This window comes from Monodon monoceros, unplaced genomic scaffold, assembly GCF_005190385.1.
Source record: "Monodon monoceros isolate NGI ecotype Baffin Bay Population unplaced genomic scaffold, NGI_Narwhal_1 Super_Scaffold_19, whole genome shotgun sequence".
NCBI classification, from domain to species: Eukaryota; Metazoa; Chordata; class Mammalia; order Artiodactyla; family Monodontidae; genus Monodon; species Monodon monoceros.
In genome coordinates, this window is record NW_021703775.1 from 82172767 (window position 1) to 82193030 (window position 20264).

At 41.7% G+C, this 20264-nt stretch overlaps 1 protein-coding gene across 5 annotated transcripts in view; it reads left to right on the forward strand.

Moving 5' to 3' along the window:
- The first annotated feature begins 5089 nt into the window (after positions 1 to 5089).
- The window catches only part of KIDINS220 (kinase D interacting substrate 220), a 93030-nt gene continuing 77855 nt past the window's right edge, over positions 5090 to 20264 (forward strand). For all 5 annotated transcript variants that reach the window (XM_029231899.1, XM_029231895.1, XM_029231897.1 and 2 more), the window contains exons 1-4: positions 5090 to 5237; positions 11556 to 11684; positions 17711 to 17809; positions 18842 to 18940. In XM_029231899.1, coding sequence (XP_029087732.1) covers positions 11577 to 11684; positions 17711 to 17809; positions 18842 to 18940 — 306 coding nt within the window. In that variant the 5' untranslated portion in view covers positions 5090 to 5237; positions 11556 to 11576. The remainder of the gene's footprint in view (positions 5238 to 11555; positions 11685 to 17710; positions 17810 to 18841; positions 18941 to 20264) is intronic.

Below are 20264 nucleotides of genomic sequence, written 5' to 3' on the forward strand. Positions count from 1 at the left end.
TATTTATTTGTTTATTTATTTATTTACTGGCCATGCCATGCGGCTTGCGGGATCTTAGTTCCCCCACCAGGGACTGAATGTGGGCCCACGGCAGCGAAAGAGCCGATTCCTAACCACTGGACCGCCAGGGAATTCCCAAGAATTTGATGATCGAAAAGAGCTTTTAGAGAGACTAAAACAGCCATGGCAAGGCGATGGGTTGGCAACACCAATGTGTGTCTGCCCTGCTGGTAGTTTCGTTTGACTTACGTTGAGCTTGCCAACCTCTAAAACCCAAAGTCGTTTTTGTACTGATTCAGTTGTAACTCTTTCTCTTTCCTCCAACTCTTTGTCTGACTCTTTTTCCACCGCTCCCTGCCCGCCCCCCACTTGAAGGCAGGGTTGTATATTTGCCCCTCTTCTGTTGCCTCTCAAATCTGTTCTTAACTCTGTCCGGGAGTGTGTTCCTTTTCTTTCTGACACCATCCCAGAGTTGAGGAAACGTCCTTCCACCTGTTTTTTATGTAGCAGGAACATGCTGATTAAATGAGTCAGGGAGGAGATTGGCAAAGCTATCAAGAGAAATGATAGCGGCAACCATCACTCTTCAAGGCAAAAAATGACATCTCAGGAACCTCCCTGTTACCCCTCCCCTTCTCAGTAAGAAATGTTTAAAATAACGACTTTCATCCATGAAGTTTCTGTTTCAAATCTCTGTTTAAGATGTCAGGGAACTCTGAGTGGTAAATTAGGGGAGATCTCTCTTCTTCAAATACTTCTGTGTTTCCCAAGTACTTTATAATGAACACATATTCCTTTTAGAGTCAGAGAAAAACATTTTTTAAAGCAAGATGGTATGTGAAACATCTTAAGATTTCCGTGGAAGATCTGATGCACAATGAAACTGAAACCATGTAAAAAGATTGGACTGCTGAAATCATCATGCCAGTATGCTGATCTGTTGACAAAGATGAAAGCGTGATTAAAATTACAGTTTTGGTGGGGAGAGTGGTGAGGAATGGAAAGATGGCTCACATTTTTCCTCCTCCATATACATGACAAGTAAAAAAGACAGACTCTCGAAGTGATCTGAGTGATTCTGCTGAAGCAAGAAACCCTTAGGATGCCTCTGCCAGAAAGATTTAGGCGAGCTGCATAAACCATAAAAAGACCAAAGAAAGTGGAGAGAGTGATTCATTTGAAACAAAACTGAGGAGAAAGCATTTCAGTTCGATTTTACAGCAGTCATTTCATCACAAGATGAGAGTCTGAGTCCATAACTATGAAAGGAGTCAACGGCATTTGGCAGAAGTTGGAAAATATTTAATTTATTAAATGTAATCATAATGTGGATAAAGAAGAATGGGCTACAGTGGGATCAAAAAGCTACTTAAACAAGGTCCTACTGTATAGCACAGAGAATTATATTGAGTATCCTATGATAAACCATAATGGAAAACAATATAAAAAAGAATGTATATGTATGTATAACTGAATCACTTTGCTGAACAACAGAAATTAACACAACATTGTAAATCAACAATACTTAAAAAAAAAGCAACTTTATTTTTCCTCAGGGCAGCTCCTGTAAATGCTCCGTCTCTTTCTTGTTTCCCAGACAAAATTTCTAATAGGTCTCATAATTTTTGTAATTTTTCTCATTGAATATCACCTAGTCATGTTTGGTCATTAAACATTCTCATTTTAGTAATGAAATGCCTGGCCTGGACTACTAATAAAACCCCGAACGTAAGATTTCTCCCATCCCCAGTTCAGACCTGCAATGGAGGGGGGACCCTAGTTGATAACCCTATTCCCTGCTCCAAGGCTTCTCCCCTTTCCTGCCATCCTTGAACCTGACCCTTCTCTCATCTTCCATTCAAACGTTTGCCAAAGGAAAGCCTGTTTCTGGTAGCTTCTTTCCAGGCTGTCATCTGGACTGCTTTTAAAATGTGCCTGAAAGGACAACTTGTACACCAAATATCTTCAGGATTTTTATCCGGGGAGAAGAAGTGGGGAGGGGATTCAGGTAGTGTGGGTGATGGTCTTAGTGTCTGGTACTCAATGTCCCACCTCTAGACGGGGATTTGCAAAGTCCTTGACTGAGAAGCCGCTGCGGTGCAGCGGTGCTTGGGGCCACCTAAGCTGGAGGACCACTACTTCCTGTCCCCCCCCCCCGCACCCCCCTGCTTTCTGTTATATTCCAGTTGTCCCCAAGAGAGGCGTTCTGGCCGTGCTGGTTCACTGCTGCTCAGTGTGGCTCACACCTGGTGGGCATAAGCCGACCTAAAGCCTCCTGGACTTGCTGTGGAGAGGCTAGCTCACCGACCAGGCGTTGCTTCCTGGAGTTACAGAAATTGCGGGGTGAAGCGGCTGGGGGTGGTCATGGTGAGGCGGGCTGGAACGGTGAGGACTGTCATGGGGGCAGCTCTCTTCTCAAAATGGTGTTCCGTAGGGGAAGCACTTAGGGACTCAAGACCCCTTCTCCCTGAGCCACCATTTCATAGCCGACACACCTCAGTGAGATCTTGCAGGGCCCAATCTCTGATATGTAATCCACATTTTCCCTTTGTGTCCCCAAGCTCATCCAGAAAGCCCGTCAACATCCCAGGGAAAGAGCGAATCTCTTGGAGAGTAGCTCAGAAGGTCAAGAAACTCAAAGACAAGGTTCAACGTACAGACAACTTTCTTGGAAGAAGAGTAATCCAGACTTTCCCCAGTACTAGGAATGCTGGGAACAAATTTAACCATTGTGGGATGAGAGTACAGCTTTTCCACACGTGGTAACCCAGAGGTGTCAGGAGGTGTGGGAAGTCTCATCTCATTTTTAATATTTTTGCCCAGGGATTCTTAACCACTCTTGTGTTCTAGTCCTTTTTGGCAGACAGGTAAGACCTACGACTGCCTTCTCAGAATGTGTTTAAATAGATAAAAATAAAATCAATATGATTACAAAAGACACCAGTAATATTGAAATGCACTCATTAGAATATTTTAAAAACACCCGCCACCCCCAAAATAACAAGAACAAAAAAGAAAGCCTTTCAAATGCCTTGTTGATGATTCCGATGGTTCCCTATGATGAGGGCACTGGCTCCCACGCTGGGGCCATAGATCCCTGTGAAACCACGGATTCCCATTCCCATGTTGCTTTCACAACCAGTGGCTACTAAAAGGCCACCTGCTATACTGTGTAGGTCCTCAAAAACCTGCTTGACACTGAAAAGGGATACTCACATCGGCTGTCACCGATTTGGACACAGTGGGACAAGAACCACGTCTGAGAATGATGTTTCGTTGGAATCAGCTGGGAAGATATTTTTAAAATCCCCAACAAGGGTCGAGTTTTGATTTTTAAAAAGATCTACAGATGATTTTGATGTGCCAACTTTGGACACCATTGAAAAGCATCTGAAATGGATCACTCTGGCAACTCATGGAAAAAGCCAACAAGGGGCCAACATGTGGCTCCATCAGATGTTGGTGTGGCATGCGTGCACAACGAGAGGACACCCCGAAGCGTGTGACGAAGACGTAAACGGTGCTCTTTCTTCCTTAAAGGCTTTCCAAGGCCACACACTGCTCTAAACAGGGTGAGGGAAGCTGGTGTGGAGTAAGAATGGAGTGAACCTTATAGTGGGGGAGAGACATGGAAACCGGTTAAATATGCTTTAACACATACTTTTGGAATACCTACTGTGCCCCAGGACTGTGGAGTAAGAAGGTGAATACAGACGATGGATGATGAACCCTGGTTGAGGTCATGCAGAAAGCTGCCTCTTAAAAGACAAATAGAATTCATCCGTTGGACTCAGCTGGACAAGAGGCAGGAAAGAATATCCAGGGGAGAGGGAACAACACTTTGGAAACAAAATGGAGATGACAAAGAGCATATGGCCCAATGTTCCGGGAACTGAACTTGCCAGCCTAGGGTGGGGGCAGGACGGGAGGAGAGCGGTGGACAGTACAATGGCAAGAAGTCTGGCAGGGGCCAGCTCCAGAGGAGACTTGCCTGTTAAGTACTATTTGGGAATCTGTTCTATGGAAATGGAAGGCTGCTGAGGAGTTTAATCAAAGAAGTGACATGATCCCCAATCTCCTGGGGAGACGGTTAGTGGGGCACCAGCAGAGGCAGGGTGGGTAGTTGGGGGCCTTTGATATGTAGTCCTGGTGGGGAGCTTCTGAAGCCTTTAAGCAGCTCAGGGGTGATGAAAGTGGCTGCAATCAGGCGGTGTGGGCTGATTGGATGACATTAGGCAGGGGCGGAGGAGGAGGTGCATGACTTCCCAATTCCTGCCTCGGTGGATGGGGGCAGGAGTCAGGTCCCCCGACAGTGTCAGGACAGGAGGATCACACCAGGTCGGGGGGGGGTGGGGTGACGAGTCCAGCTTTGAGCTGAATTCTGGAAACATTAACCAATTTGAAGGGAGGTGAAATCTGAGAGGAGCAGCTAGAGAAATGGGAGGAAAACGAGGAGAATCAGAGCCACAGAAGCCGAGGGAGGGGAACATTTCCAGGAGGGAGTCGCGAGGGAAACTGTGAGTGGAAAAGTGGTCAATCACACTTGGCCGCCAGCAGGTCAGAGGTTCCTTCTGCAGAGACCCGGGTAAGGACGGTCTGCCGGGCTGCAGAGCGGGGAGTGAGGAAGCGGGGGAGGCGGTGGGCTCTCTGGGCCGGGAGATTAGATCCCACAGGTGTTCTGGGTTCAGGAGGACGGGATTTCAGCTAGCCTCCCTTCGCAATATGTTTGCAGAGTCGTTTGAAGTTATACTTGCCGTTTATTTCTCTGCATAAGCTTTGATGGTAATGGTGAACTGGGATAAGAAACTCGCCATAATATGAAGAGTGACACTGAAGATGAAGAAAATATTGCCTGGGGCGCTTGCCAAAATACGCCAAAATTTGGAGGCCAGAGAGAATGTGCCGAGGGAGGCAGGGCTGGGTGACTCGCTTCCCTCGCCCCAGCCCGCCTACCCCGCAGCGCTCCAGCCGGCGCCAGCAGCCCCACCCAACCCCGCCTCCTTCGGGCTCCGCAGACAGACACGGGGCGTGGCCACACGAAGCCCCGCCCCCTCACCCAGGGTCACGTGATCTGTCAGTTTGCGGAGACGGGGGGTTAAAATGGCTGCCGGCTACGGTGAGGGCGACGCGCTGAAAGCCGCAGTCTCTCCCTTTCTAGTCTTCTGACAGCGCCTGCGGCAAAGCGGGTCCTTTCCGCCGGAGCTGTGGAAGCCGTCCTTGGGCCAGGTTCTGAGACGGTCAGTGTGGTGGTCGGCAGGGAGGGGCCGTGGTGGGGTGTGTAGGGGGCCGAGGCAGAGCGAGGAGGGAGCGGAGGAAGGGTGAGGCCGGGTGTGGGGAAGGGGCCGTGGCCGGGTGAGGGGGCCGCGAGGCCGAGTGCGTGTGCGGGGTCAAGGGAGGGGAGGGAGGGGGCGGTGCGGGGCCGCGGTGCGGGGGGGCCGGTGTCCGGCTTTCCGGGCGGGTCCACGCTTGCTGGGGCGCCGGGAAGGTCTTGGACTTACTGTCGCAGGTGGTCAGCCTTTTGGGGGGGGGTGAGATGGGGGATGCTAGTGAAACAAGTGTCTTTTGGTTATTTTTTTGGAGCAGCCGCAGGCACACCCACCACCTCGAGAACCCCCTTAGCTTGTACCGCTAGGGCAGGCGTTCGAGGTTTCTTTCCTTGGGCTTCCACGGAGGAGGTGGTTGGTTTTTCTCCCTTTGCTTTCATATTGGGCTCCATTACTCCATTGTCCTGTGCAGGCCGTTATATCAGCAAAATGTCAGCAAGCCATTGATTACGACGCTTCCTTGATTTATTTATAGGGAAGCGATTTGTCAGCCAGTAACGTTGGATTATTTTTCTTTAAAATTGTTTTGACACATAGTAAGGTTTAAACCAATGAAGAATATTTTATTAATAACTATTTATGGAGCTATCTTTGCTAGCCGCTAGGGGGCACTGGTTAAAAATGTAGCTTTCTTAGCCTTACCCTCAGAATTCCCATTCAGCCGGCCTGGGGTGTGGCTCAGGAATCACCCCTTCAGATAGGTGACTGTGATACGTTCTGTCACTGTCTCCACTTTGACAGCACTGAAGAGCAGACATCAAAATTTTTTTAAAGCACCCTAGGAGACCTGATGCAGAGCCGAGGGTGAGAAATGCAGCGGCAAGGTTGTGTTCTTTGTTCTCTAGCTTTGCTAGCGTGGAAACTTTCATCAGAATCATTTTGGGGTGCTTGTTAAAATGTCAGTTTCTGCGCCCCAGGTCTACTGAATAGGATCCTCTGGGGGAGAAGCCCAAGGACTTTGTGTATTGACAAGCTTCCTGAGTAACTTTGATGCACACAAGTATGAGGATCTTTGTTTTACACTCTGTGCGAGTGATTTGCAGATCTGTTTTTCCAAAAACTGGGTGGATTCTCCAACCCAGGTTTTTTCGAGTACCTCACATTCAGCATGCAGGAGTGGTGGGGAAGGAGGGGATACTAACCAAACAGAGGAAAGTCCTGACCTTCTCCGGACTCCACTTTTTTTTTTGTTAGTGGCACCATCATCCTCTCATCACCTGTGCTTGGTATCTAGTCATCTTTGCCAGTTCTTTCATTTCTGGTCACATATTTTTAAAAATTTCTACATTCAGAATCTGTCTTCTGGATATTTTGGCAGGTCAAAGGGTCCAATATGGGGGATTTTGTACTGTTCAAGTTCATATCTCTCATTTCTTCTGCATCCCTACCGCCTGTCCCCTCTCCTGTGGGCTCTTGTGGTGGTTGTCTGACTGGTATCCAGGGTTCCGATTCTGGGCCGCATTCACTGCTGGGGGAAAGTTTTCCTAGGATCCTGTGAGTGTGCCATCCCCCTCTTCCTGCTTTTGCTCAGTTTCTTTGCCACTGTATTAGCCAGGGCTGTTTAGAAGGCGAGGGACAGGACAGAGATTTACTCTTTTACCTCAGGGAAAAGGAGATTTGCAGGACTGACTGAGAATCGGAAAGAAATCGGGATCTAAGGCAGCTCCACCTTCTGTAGATCTCTCAGGGGCCACATTTGTTTTCTCACTTATGAGGAGTCTTCTCTGTTCACATCGTTGGATCCTCTCTCTGCTGACTGGCTGCCTCAAAACTGTATCGTTTTGTTCATGGTCTGCAATGACTGGGTCTCTGGTTTCTAATTTCCAGTTCTAGAGAGAGGAATCTGACTGGCCCAGCTTATCTTTTTGCGCAGTCACGTGTCCTCATGTGCTCATCACTGGTTGTGGCTGATGGTAGAGAACATGGCTCTTGAGGGTAGTGGGAGCTATGGGCAGGCAGAGTCCTACAGAAGAGGCATGTTTAGTATACCTATACAGTTACTCAGTTTGGCAGTTATCTTTGATGTTTCTACTTGCTCTGGACCTGTAATAGGTTCTGGGGACATAAGAACAAAAGAGAGACAGCCCTTATCTCGCAGAGATTACAGATCTAACCACCCTCACTTTCCAGTCGTAGCTCTAACTTTTTACTTACGTTCCCTATCCACGCTGTTCATTGTTTCCTGGACATACACTGCATAGTCACTCAGCACTCTCTGTGTTCATTCTGTCCCTTCTGCCTGGTATGCCCTTCTTTCATTTCCCACCAGTGGACCCATTCTTCAGGGATCAACACAAAGTGATACTTCCGTGGTATTCCAGTAAGAGTAGGAACTTCTCTTCGGAGCTCTCATAGGACCTTGGGTTTCTCCAGCACTGTCCTACCTTAAATTATGACTTGGATTTATCTGGATAGTACACATTTGCTTTTTGAATTATGTTGGGCAAATTACTTGTGTATGAAACCTGTTTTCTCATCTGTAAAATGAGAGATAATACTTAAGATTATTGGAAAATCAAATAGATCATAGATATAAAAGCATCTCATAAACTCTAAGGTGACGTGTAAATGCTCTTTTCGTGATGAAGTTCTTTTATGTCTCCTAGTGAACGGTAAGCCTGTTGAAGGCTTGATAGGAATCCAGTAAAGGCTGTCGTGGGCCTTGCACATGATGGTGCCCCAGAAATATTTGCAGAACAGATGAGGCCTTGCGCCCTGGGCTGCCTTCGTTCACCTGATGCCTGTTGAGCCTGTCCTTTGTTCCTGGAAACGTGTCAGGCGTGGGGGAAACAGTGGTGACCAAACCAGACATGCTTCCTGCCTGGGAGCACAGTCACTGCAACGAAGTGCAGTGTATCTTTAAGGAAGACTGAGAAAGAAGGAGGGAGAGGGGAAGCCCTAAGCTGGTCTGGGAGGGGAGTGGGCGGTCAGGGAGACCTCACTGGGGGAAGTGACTTTTAAATTGAGACCTCTATGCTGTCTGTCGGTGGGTCGGGATGATGGAGAGGAGAGCCTGGTCCTGTGAGGGGGAGGGGGAGGGGGAGGATGGCTTGAAGCTGACAGGGCATTTCTGAGAATGACGAGAGCCGAGGATGGGTTGTGGGGGGGTGAGGGTATTCGTTTTTAGGTGAGAATGGAACCTGTTGAAAGGATTTATTTAAGAGGGGAAGCACGGCTAATCAAAAGTGAAGCCTCTGAGGGAGGGATTGGGAGACCTGGCCATTGAAGAACATAATCTGATTTACTGGGCACACTTGAGATCAAATTCTTGATTTGTTAGAAGCCTGACTCATGGGAATCATTTTATAACTGTCAGTGTGGTAGACTGTTTTCTCCTGTTAAACTAATAAATGTGATGTGACGATCAAATTCAATTCAGGAAACATTTAACAATTCTTTAATATGCACAAGAAACTGTTTTAGGTGCTTCTGAATTTGTGAAGGTAGGACTTGTGAAGTTCCTCCCATTAAGAAAGCAGCCTTGTAGCACAGGGAGATCTGCTAGGTGGTTTGTGACCACCTAGAGGGGTGGGATAGGGAGGGTGGGAGGGAGGGAGACGGAAGAGGGAAGAGATATGGGAACATATGTATATGTATAGCTGATTCACTTTGTTATGAAGCAGAAACTAACACACCACTGTAAAGCAATTATACTCCAATAAAGATGTTAAAAAAAAAAAAAAAAAAAAAGAAACTTAACAGTAAAGAAGGGATGGGTGGATGAATGCAGAGATTACCGGAATTCCAGGCGTGTAATGCTGAACGATCAGCAAAGCCTGCTCTAATATTTCCCCCTAAGTACACAAAGTAGAGTATCGTAATGAACCCTCATGTGCCCATCGCCCGACTTCAGCCAACCAATTTTATTTCAGCCATTTCTCTCTTCCCCCAGTCATCTCTTTTATCCTCCAGTACTTTAAAGAGCCCTAAGTCTCCATAGGGCAGAAACAGTGTATTATTCAACTTGTCAGTGATAACCTGAAGCATTGTAAATTATAGACTTCCAACAGACTACTGTTAGATCGAACTGTTATTCAATTATGGCTGTGTAGAATTGCATTTTCTCAAAACTGTATGACAAAGGTAGATCACCTTTCCTTAATAGATTCGTTTAAAGAATATCTTTCAGGTGGCTTAAGGCCAGGCAGCTTCAATTTTTTTTTTTTTTTACTATTACCATTTTCTGCTTAATCTTAGTCTAAAAGGATCTAAGTCTGAAGTCTTTTACTATTAGTCACAATCTATGAGTGATAACTTTTAAAGTTTTATGTATCTCAAGGTGATACACATACCATCCACATAACAGATTGGGGGAGAGAGGTAACAAGGTTTGAAGATCTTAAGACTTTCGATTTATTTTTTCTTCTTAACAACTGAGGTCAATGTCTATAACTACTTTTCTTTACTATGCTCATTCCAGTCTTGTGTGATATTATAGTGAGGAAAAATATTTGATCTAAATAAGGGCTTTGTCAGACATTTGCATGTGTGTTTAAAATTTTTATTTTAAAGTAATTGCAAACTTACAGAAGACTTGTAAGAGTAGTACAAAGAACTCTGTTTTACACCTTAACCAGATTCACCAGGTGTAACATTAAAATTTAGGGTGCACATAGCCTCTGTAATTATAAAATATTCCTGTTAATTCCGTAACCATTTAATGGCGATGTACCAAGCCTTTCCTTAGTTGCTGAGGATGAAAAGGTAAGACATGATCTTGTTTTCAAGGATTTCAAAGTAAATTAATAATTGTGATACGTTATTATAAGTGTAATACTGCAGATATGCATAACATATAGGTGTACTGGGTGAAACTGACCAGGGCGGGGTAGGACAGGGTGAGGGGAAGGAAGGGGGAGGAGGTTCCAGAGGAGGATCCCCCTGAGGTGGAATTTGAAGGAATGTTTCCATTTGTTAGAAAGTTAAAGATGGGTGAAGAATTCCAGGTGGGTGCATCGGTGTAGGCATGCTCATTCATTCTTAGATATTGGTGTCTGCTGTATGCCAGGCACTGTTCTACATGCTGGGGATTCAGCATCAAACAAAACAGGAATAGTCTCTACTCCCGTTGGGCTGCATTTTGGAGGCGGGGTGGACGATGAGGAGGCAGACGAAAAACCCAGAAAGCAAAACACAAAGGTTTCTTGAGTGATGCTAAGTAAGTGCTGCATGGAAAAGCAAGGCGGGACGATGTAATGAGGACCGATAGTGGGGGTGGTGGCTGTCTCGTACACAGTGGTCAGGGACGCTCTGATCAGGTGACGTTGGAACAGAAACCCTGGGTAGCCTTAGCAAAATGAAGGCGAAAGAGAGTGGTAGGTAAGCTCAGGGACATGGAGAGGGGCTGGAATAGGTCAGGCAGGGCCTTTTGGGCTATGATAAGGAATTGGGGTTTTTATTTCGAGTGAGAGGACGACTGTTGGGGGGTTTTGAGCACAGGATGGCCAAGATGCAGCTCAGTGATTTAGGAGTGGTGTTCCAAATGCAGGGAGCAAATTGAGCAAAGGCAGGTGTGTGGAGCGTGTTAAAGATACAGATACAGGGGCTGCACCAGGACCTACTTGTCAGAATCTCTGAGGGAAGGGCCCAGGCATTTGTGTTTTACAAGCTCTAGGTGATTCTGATGTATATTATGATTTAAGAAGCTCTGGTCCAACTTACATTTTCAAAAGATCACCTGGTTGCCTTGTGGAGGGTAGACCCTGGGAAAGGCAACATGGAGGAGGGGAGAGCAGTTGGGATCTAGGTGAGAGGTCACGGTGGCTGGACCAGGGTGGTTGTGATGGAGGTGGTGAGTAGTGACCAGATTTGAAATACGTTTTATAGGTAGAACCAGAGGATTTGCTAATAGATTGAATGTAGAGTGTAAAGGGACGAGATAAGTCATGGATAATTCCAAGGTTTTGACCTTGGAAGAATGGAGCTGGAGTGGCCGTTTACTGAGATGGAGAACGTAGCAGGAGAGGCCGTGGAGCGCTTGCTTTTATTTGTGGGTGGTGGTGAGGAGGAGGGTTTGGGGGGTGGGTCTGGAGTTTGGGGTTTGGATGAGTTAAGAGAGAGATGAGGGTGAGTCTTGGGAGGAGAGGGGTGGACATTTTGAGAGCTGAGCTATGGGGCCTTGTTTTTACTCCTGCCAATGGAGGTGTAATTGTACAAGTTTAAGGTCAAGAAAGTAATGTAGTTAGTAGTAACTTTTTTTTCCTAATCCCAAATTATGATCTGATTTAACAGGTATTGTAGCTTTCTGTGAAAATGTCAGTTCTCATATCACAGAGCGTAATAAATTATGTAGAAGAAGAAAACATTCCTGCTTTGAAAGCTCTTCTTGAAAAATGCAAGGATGTAGATGAGAGAAATGAGGTAAGACCAAGTTTCTAAAATTAAATTCTTCTTACAAATATTTGTTGACTACCCACTATGTATGAGGCACTGTGCTAAGGATAAAGGTAAGTAAGAAATTTGTAGTTCTCACCCTCAGTAATGATATAATTTCTTATAGTTAAAAGTGCTTTGAATTCTGTATTGTTGGAATACATTTGAACTTATATAAATGATTGAATATTGAATTTATGCTTTATGACTGAGACTTATGTTTGGCTTTTTTCCAGATAGAACAGTCACCCTTCAAGAAGTTTAATTACTGAAATCAAAAGTGTTTCTAGGAAACTTTAGAAGAGCTTCTAGACCCAATCTTCTTATAAGCAGATTAACCAAAAAAAAAAAAAAAAAAAGATTAACCAGACAAAATTAGGACTTTCTGAAATATTTTCTTTTCTGGAGCCTCAACCCTCTTCCCGAGTTGTTCATTCCACACGCCTTGGGATTTTAAAGACTTAAATCTTTAACAGATACTTAAATAGGTCGTGTGTTCTGTTTAATAAGACAGGGAAGTATATATTCATCATTTTCATTAACTCGTATTAGATATTTCTTTTCAACAATACAAGCAAACAAAATGTTGATTATTTTATTGTGAACAGCCAAGCTGCAACATTTTAGGGGCTAATAAACTTATTGTATGAATTTTTTAAGTGGCAAATATGTATGTTTTATAAAACTTAAGAAAAATAATCCTTTTTCTTAGGACTGTATTTCAATACAGTGTAATTTTTTTTTCTGACCAGAGAATAAGATGAACATGGACTGATTTTAGTTTTACACAAATGTATATGTGTGTATATGTGTATATGTGTGCACATATATGTATCTGTGTGTGTAGACATGCAGAGTTTTATGATTTTTTTTTTACAGTGGGGAAAAAACATAAAATTTACCATCTTAACCATTCTTAAGTGTACAGTTCAGTGGTGTTCAGTAGTGTTAAGTAACTCACATGTGAAATACTTCCAGAACTTCTTCAAATCTGAAACTCCATATCTATTATACGACTCCCTATTCCCCCGACCCCAGGCCCTGGTAACCACCATTATACTTTCTGTCTTTATGAATTTGACTACTCTAGGTACTTCATAGAAGTGGAACTGTACAGTGTTTGTCTTTTTGTGACTGGCTTATTTCGTTTAGTGTAATATCCTTGAGGTTCATCCATGTCGTAGCATGTGACAAGATTTCCTTCCTTATTCAAGCTGAATAGTATTCCATTATATGTATGTACCACGGTGTGTTTATCCACTTATCCATTGGTAGACAGTTGGGTTGTTTCCTCCTCTTTGCTGTTGTGGATCCTGCTGCTATGAACATGGGTATGCAAATATTATAAATGTTTTGAAAGCTGCTGAATCAACAGTTATTTCTTTATTATTATTATTATTTTTGACATGGGGTACCTAATTTTATTAAATGTTAGCTCTCGTTAAAGAAATCGTGATATAAAATTTTTGTTATTGCAATACATTGATGATAGCTATTGTTTTTATTGACTATTTATGCAGATATGGTAATAGTTCTATATATTTAGCTCATTTAATTTGCATAGAAACTCCATAAAAAATTATACTCTTATTTATCTTGACTTACAGATAAATGACTTAATCCTTCAGTTTCCTATCCAAGATATTACCTGGTGAAATCCAAATTGAACCCATTCTGTTTGACTTCAAACAAGCTATGATCTGTTCATGCTCTTTTGTCTTTGAGTCTTAAGCATAAGTTCATCTAATGATAGTGTCTATATCTTCAGTGTTTCTATATTGAACAAACTATATTTTGGTTAGTTGACATCATTATTCCCTTCTATGGTTTTGAATAGTCGATAATTGTTATGCATAAATGAGATAAAATTAATAATTGGAGATTGTTCATTGTTATAAAAGAACTGCTTATGGAAGTAGTCCTTTTATTAGCATATATTAGCATATTTGGAATAATAAAATGATAGTTTAAAAAGATTAAGTTTTATTTCATAGACAGTTTCTTTGGGAATATTGAGAAAATAGCTTCACTTGGAAGGAGAAAAATAGCACATAATAAGCATAAACTTAAATTAATCTTACAAAGAATGAAGTGTATTTGGTTTAGAGCTTAACTTATCATGCGTGCAGTAGCATTTAATGGTTATTAGTGATATTTACATCTAGTTTAGTATTCAATAAATTAAAATTGGATTTTTAAAATAATACTTTGAAGCAACCTGGGATTTTTACATTATGGCTTAATGTGAAGGTTGTGGAGAAAGTAGCTTTCTCAAGGCCTTTTTTAGCATTTTGCTTCTACAGCTTCTGATTAAATTTAATTTTTATAGAATTCTAAAAAGTTGCTTAGACCTTCTTCCCTCTTTCTTGCCTTTAAAAAGTGAAGTACTTAATTACCTCATGTTAATATGTTTGGTTATCAGTTTTCAAAAAGTTTCTTAAATGTTACATCAATAACATAAAATAATGTGGGGAAGATTGCCCGATGCTGTGCTTAGCATATGATGGGCTGCAATTAATAAATGCTAATTTCCTTCCTTTTTTTTTTTCTACTTTATTTGTAAACTAGATAAATCTCTTGGCCTCTGAATGTTCTCAATGATGGCAAGTCTTTGCCCTTTGTAGATCAGTGAAGGGCTTTCATTTAATTTAACTTTATTTTTGAAAAGAGCACTCTCAGCTCTCCTTGATACACGGATATAGTGTTGAGGTTGGACATTATTCCCTGTCTGAGAAAATGAAACAGGGCTCTAAATTCAGGAGGTGAATTTTGTTACGTGGTTACAAATGTAGACCCTGAAGGAAGCTTCAAAGGAGAATTTTAAAATGTTCTAGTTTCACTACAATTATTTCACTACAGTTAATCCTCCAAAGGTGACTGCTTTAAAGGGCAGTGGTTATCTAGGCCCAGTACACCTGAATAAATAGAAGTGGGACTACCTAGGAACTGGGAAGAGCAAAAAGATGCTGAATAGGAGATGTTTTTGCATTGTAGCTTCTGGGAAGCTGAGATAAAATATGATAGCTGTTGTGCGGAACCTTAGTTGGCGCGCAGTGTTCTGTTTTGGTGTTTTGGCTTGAGGTCATTATCAATAGAGTATTATATGAGTTATGTGATCCTGTACTTTTTGGAAAGAAATGGGTTTGGGATTTGCTGGGATGTGTATGTGGGGTTAGGTAGGGGAGGGCCCTTTAGTGATTCATATTGAAGTGAAAGAGTAAAGTCATCATGACTGTTTCTAAGTCACTCTGTCTCCACAACTGTAGTTACTAGATTGGCTAAGCAAGGACTAGTAGAATAAATATGTTTTGTGATAAGGCACAACTTATAAGGTAAATATCCTTCTACCTTAAGGGATTTAATAAAACTTAATGGCAGGCTTTCCTGAAAATCACTTATCTATTTGGGTAATGTAGCTACAGAAGGTTAAAGATTGCTTTGGACTGCATGTAACAGCTCCCCAAATAGTGGCTTAATCAAATTAAGATCTTATTTTTCTCATGTAATGACAAGCTGGAGGAGACATTCCAAGGCTGATATGATGGCGTCAGGATATCTTCCCAGGCTCCTCCTGCCCTTCTGGCCACTCCTCTCTGTGTGCTTGTTACTTCACATCAGCTGTCTTGATACAACTGCAGCATTGTGTCCACATATCAGACAAGAAGGAAAAGGGAACGGGCCAGCCGAGTTAGTCTAATTACTGAGCCTTCCTGGGAGACCTAGCCAGAGTGGTGCCGTGGATTATTTCCAACTGCAAGTAAGGCTGAACAATGTAGGTGTTTTTAGCTGAGCATGCTGCCACCCCCAACAAAATCCTGTAGCCCTAGATACTGGGTAGACAACTAATAGTTTCTGCAAGAGCAAGTTATGACTATTCAAGTCTTTCATTTGGCTTGTTTCAGTTAATCACGTTTACACCATCTGTCTTATTTGTGTTATGGATTTTAATACACATCTGACTTATTTTTTCCCTCATACTCTAAGAGCACCTGTCTTTGTGAACTATCTGAAATGTGACTGTGACCCCAGAAAGTAAACAGAAAGCTCCTGAGTCTTGGGAATTACAATTTTGAAAACTGATGTACAAGTCATATATCCTTAGGGCCATAGAGCCAATTAGTTGGTTTTAATTTATATATTATACCGTTGATTTTGATATTTCACTTTTTATCCCAGTTAATCTAATCAGAAGGGAGAAACATGCTGTAGAAAGTAACTCAAAGACATTAGAGCTCACGGAGGCAAGCCTGGTGTAATAATTGATGTCTGTAGGTATGACTCAGAATCATAAACATAGTGTTTAAGTTAGTCTGTTTAACAAGTAGCAATGTGTGTATTACTTTTTAGAAAATGGTAATCATAAAAGTTATAATCAAATTTAATATTTAAAGGATAAACTTTTTCACCTGGAAAATCTATTTATGCATAATATCTCATTCCCTAATGACTCTGGTTGAATGACAGGTGACTACCACATATAATTTAGTATCCATCATTATATGATTTAATTCAGTTTACTTTTGTGCTTTAACTCAGTATTTGTGTTTCTCTTTACTTGTATTCTTATAGTAGCATCTGTTGCATATTGCCTGTTAACTATAATTATTTCCATGTTTGTATGTTGCCGTTAGTGGATTTTTAAATTCTTTCAGACTTCGCTCACTCATTTACTCAATAAATATTTGAGTACCTGTGTGGCAGCCACTTTACCTCACGCTGGGGGTGTACAGTACTAAACAAACAAAACAGACCTGCTTCCCACCCTCTGGGAGTTTAGGGCCTTTAGAGGAAACACAGTAATCAGTTGTTAATCACACACATGAATGTGTAATTCCAGACAAGGGTTAGTTTAGGAAATGAAACTAGAGGGTCAGCAAGGCTTCCCTAAGGGGTTGATGTTTGACCCAAGAGCTGCCGGGTGGCTGGTGGGTTAACTGGGTGGGGTAGAGGGAAGACTCTGTCTGAGGGCCCCGAGGTGGGAAAGAGCTTGAGGGCACATTGGTGAGGAGGGAATGGCCTGGCACAGGTTTCAAGGTAGGCCTGCTGTCGTCTCTCCATCATTAGACCACAGGCCACGTAAGGATTTTGGTTCTCATCCAAAAGGGCAGGAGGAAACCACTGAGGGTTTTAAGCAGTGGAATATTGTCAGATTAGCATTTTAAAAAATCACTGATGTTTCCCCCCCACTGATACACATTCAGTAAGTAGGTGCTTAGATAAATATTTCTCTAATTGAACTTAGTTTTTGGTGTAATTTTCATATACCTTAGTATGTTTCAGCACCTTTAACCCAGTGCTTCTAACCTGTTTGATATCACGGCATGTACAGAAAATGATAATGTGTGTGCTGCACTTGGCAGTAGCCGAGGCTTGCTGCTGGAGGGAACCTGTCCCAGGATCCCGCTGCCCAGGCCCTGCCCTGCTGTCTCAGGGCTGGGGAGCACTGTAGCTTATGCTGTGACTCATTCTAGGCACAGGCTGGGCAGCTCTGATGTAGCTAGTAGGGGCTTTAGTTTAATGAATTAAGGTTATAAGGGAAGGCTTAAAAAAACTACATAGTATATACAGCACCTGTATTGTTTTTATTTATTGCTTTACTTTCCTCTCTCCAGTCCTGATAAAACATCTTATACGTACAATAAAACCACATTCTATATCATATTCTAACTGTATTGGTAGAGAATTTGGTTACCACAGATATCCTAAGATTTTTATATACATCGTGGTAATTACTTTTCAGTGCCTAGTATTATTCATGCTTACTTATTTTGAATAAAATTGCAGTGCCAAAAACAGACTGCTAATGCTGTCATAAAGAAAGTCTCATTTTCTCTTTGACTTTTACATTATTAGTAATCTGAGAACTTAAGAATTCAGAGGTGTTTCTAAATTAGTGAAATACTATAAATAGCGCTTAACATAACATCAGGAAAAAGTCAGTGTGCTGTAATTAACTGGTATTTCAGCTAAAGTACAGCATCTTGACAAGTTCTCTGTGTCTTTTATACCTCCAGTGTGGCCAGACTCCACTGATGATAGCTGCTGAACAAGGCAATCTGGAAATAGTGAAAGAATTAATTAAGAATGGAGCTAATTGCAATCTGGAAGATTTGGTATATATTGAAATAATTTCCTCATTTGTCTTTTTCTTTTCCTTAACTTTGCTTTTAAGAAATGATTCAGAAGTAATAGATTGTAGATTATACTTCTTCTGTATCTCAACTTTGCCTAGTAATAGTCTAACTCAATTTTTTAAAAGGGGTAATAACAGGAGAGAAATTTTTACTTTCAGTGAAAATTCTCAGCTCTTCAGGTTTTTTTATGTATAGATGGCACTGGTTGAATAGGGAGCACATATACTTAAAATTAAATGCCTGCCTAGAAGATATGTATGAGTCATATTGTTAAGTAACTCCCCATAATGGTATCTTATTATTATAAATATCACATATGATAAGCCAGAAAGATGTGGTCCCTTCTGATATCGTTTATGAGGGATAAATCACTATTCCAAGAGGCTTACTTTCTCTGTTTCCCAGGAATTATTTTTCAGGGTCACACAGCTACATCTGTTTTTCTGTTTGTTTTTATGATTCAAATTGATGATATTAAATTGGTGATTTTAATTGAGTGATCATTTGAGTTAATTTATAGTACACTCATGGATAAAAGTTAGGATAGGATACTTGTAGGCTTTATTTAAAAAAATAAAGAATAGTTCTTTATCATACAGTTTCTAAACTCATCATATGGGATCTCTTTAATAGTTTGTAAATGTGCTCTTAAATCTGATTGCAGGCTCTTTACTTTCAACTTATAGTAATGGTTGCTAACCACAAGGGTTAGCTTTGAGGTTTTGATAGTCATCTTTTCTCCTTTTTGAAAAACACAGTATGTGATTAGAAGTCCGGTGAAAAGACTGAACAAGCAGTTGTGAAACTTTTTACACCATTGTAGTCATACAGGTAGACAGATAAATTCTTAACAGAGCTTATGCTTCAGTGTAATTTCAGAGTAGTTTAGAGTGGGTTGGATCATGTCAATTTGGCATGATCGTCTGGTATATAAATTCACATTTATTTTTCCTCACTTTGGAATGTTATTTTTGGTTTTGAAATGATAACATTTGTGTCTGTGTGTTCAAGGATAACTGGACAGCACTTATATCAGCGTCAAAAGAAGGGCACCTGCACATTGTGGAAGAACTGCTTAAATGTGGGGCTAACCTGGAGCACCGTGATATGGTATGGACATTCTTTATCCATTGTTAACCAGCTGGAATCTTATTAGCAGTAATGGATATGTGTTAAGTCCTGTATTTTTATGTGTGAGGTGATACTATAATAATGTTTTTAGGATTTGGGATTGGGCGTTGAAATGACTCTCAAGAATGTTTTAAAACCCGGTGATATAATGCACCTCTTTTAGAATATTCTTAGTCATTATTTTCTGTTTATTTCAGAATTTTAATTCTGAAATGTTGTTAAAACAACTTATTACCCTTTATACTGTATCAGTTTTAGAACTCATGAGAAAGTTGTTCCCTTTAAGGAGAACTTTAAGAGGGACATAGTATAGTCTTAAAAATATTTTCAGTTGTTTAAAGTCATGATTTTCAGAATAATATTTATAAACTTATTTTCAAAATGTGATTGTGTTCCTAATGCCATCTGTACACATTACAAGTTTAACAAGATATGATTCTTAATTATCTTAGCTCTTATTTGATCTTGGCATCTGCTTAAAGCATAAAGGTGAAGAAAGGGATCATTTCTGGCTTAATTATTCTGCAAAATGTACAGCCTTTTCAAAGATTAATTTTAACAGGGGAAAAAAAGAAGGGATTGAACTGCCTTGATATAGACAACATGTACTTTGCTGCTGATGCTTTATGAAGTACAGGTGGTCGGAATTTTTAAGAAACTGCAGCACTCCACCATCTTGCACTTAATATTGTACGATGTAATATACACAGTGTTCTTCTACAGTGTTATATTTATTCTTAAAACTTAGTGAAGTGGGGCTTCCCTGGTGGCGCAGTGGTTGAGAGTCCACCTGCCGATGCAGGGGACACGGGTTCGTGCCCCGGTCCGGGAAGATCCCACATGCCGCCGAGCGGCTGGGCCCCTGAGCCATGGCCGCTGAGCCTGTGCGTCCGGAGCCTGTGCTCCGCAACGGGAGAGGCCACAGCAGTGAGAGGCCCGCGTACCGCAAAAAAACCAAAGAAACAAAAAAACAAAACTTAGTGAAGTGGTTGGTATACTTATTTTTATAGAAGGATACAGAACCATTTGTATCCTCCCTATTTCTGAAAAGAAATTGAAGTACATTGCTAAAAAAATTTAGGGAGAGAAGGTAATGATGTCAGTAACCTAGCCAAAGGATGGGTATGGCAGGTAAAGTAAAATGCAGTGTTCTTATCTTAACGGGTGTATAATAAAGCAGAAGAGAAATTCATGGAATTACCTAGTTCTCAATATTTTATTAAAAGCACCATACCATTTTATCAGATGAATTAATATTAGGTAGCTTTTGTATGCCTGAACCCTTCAGGTGCTTTTTAGCCTC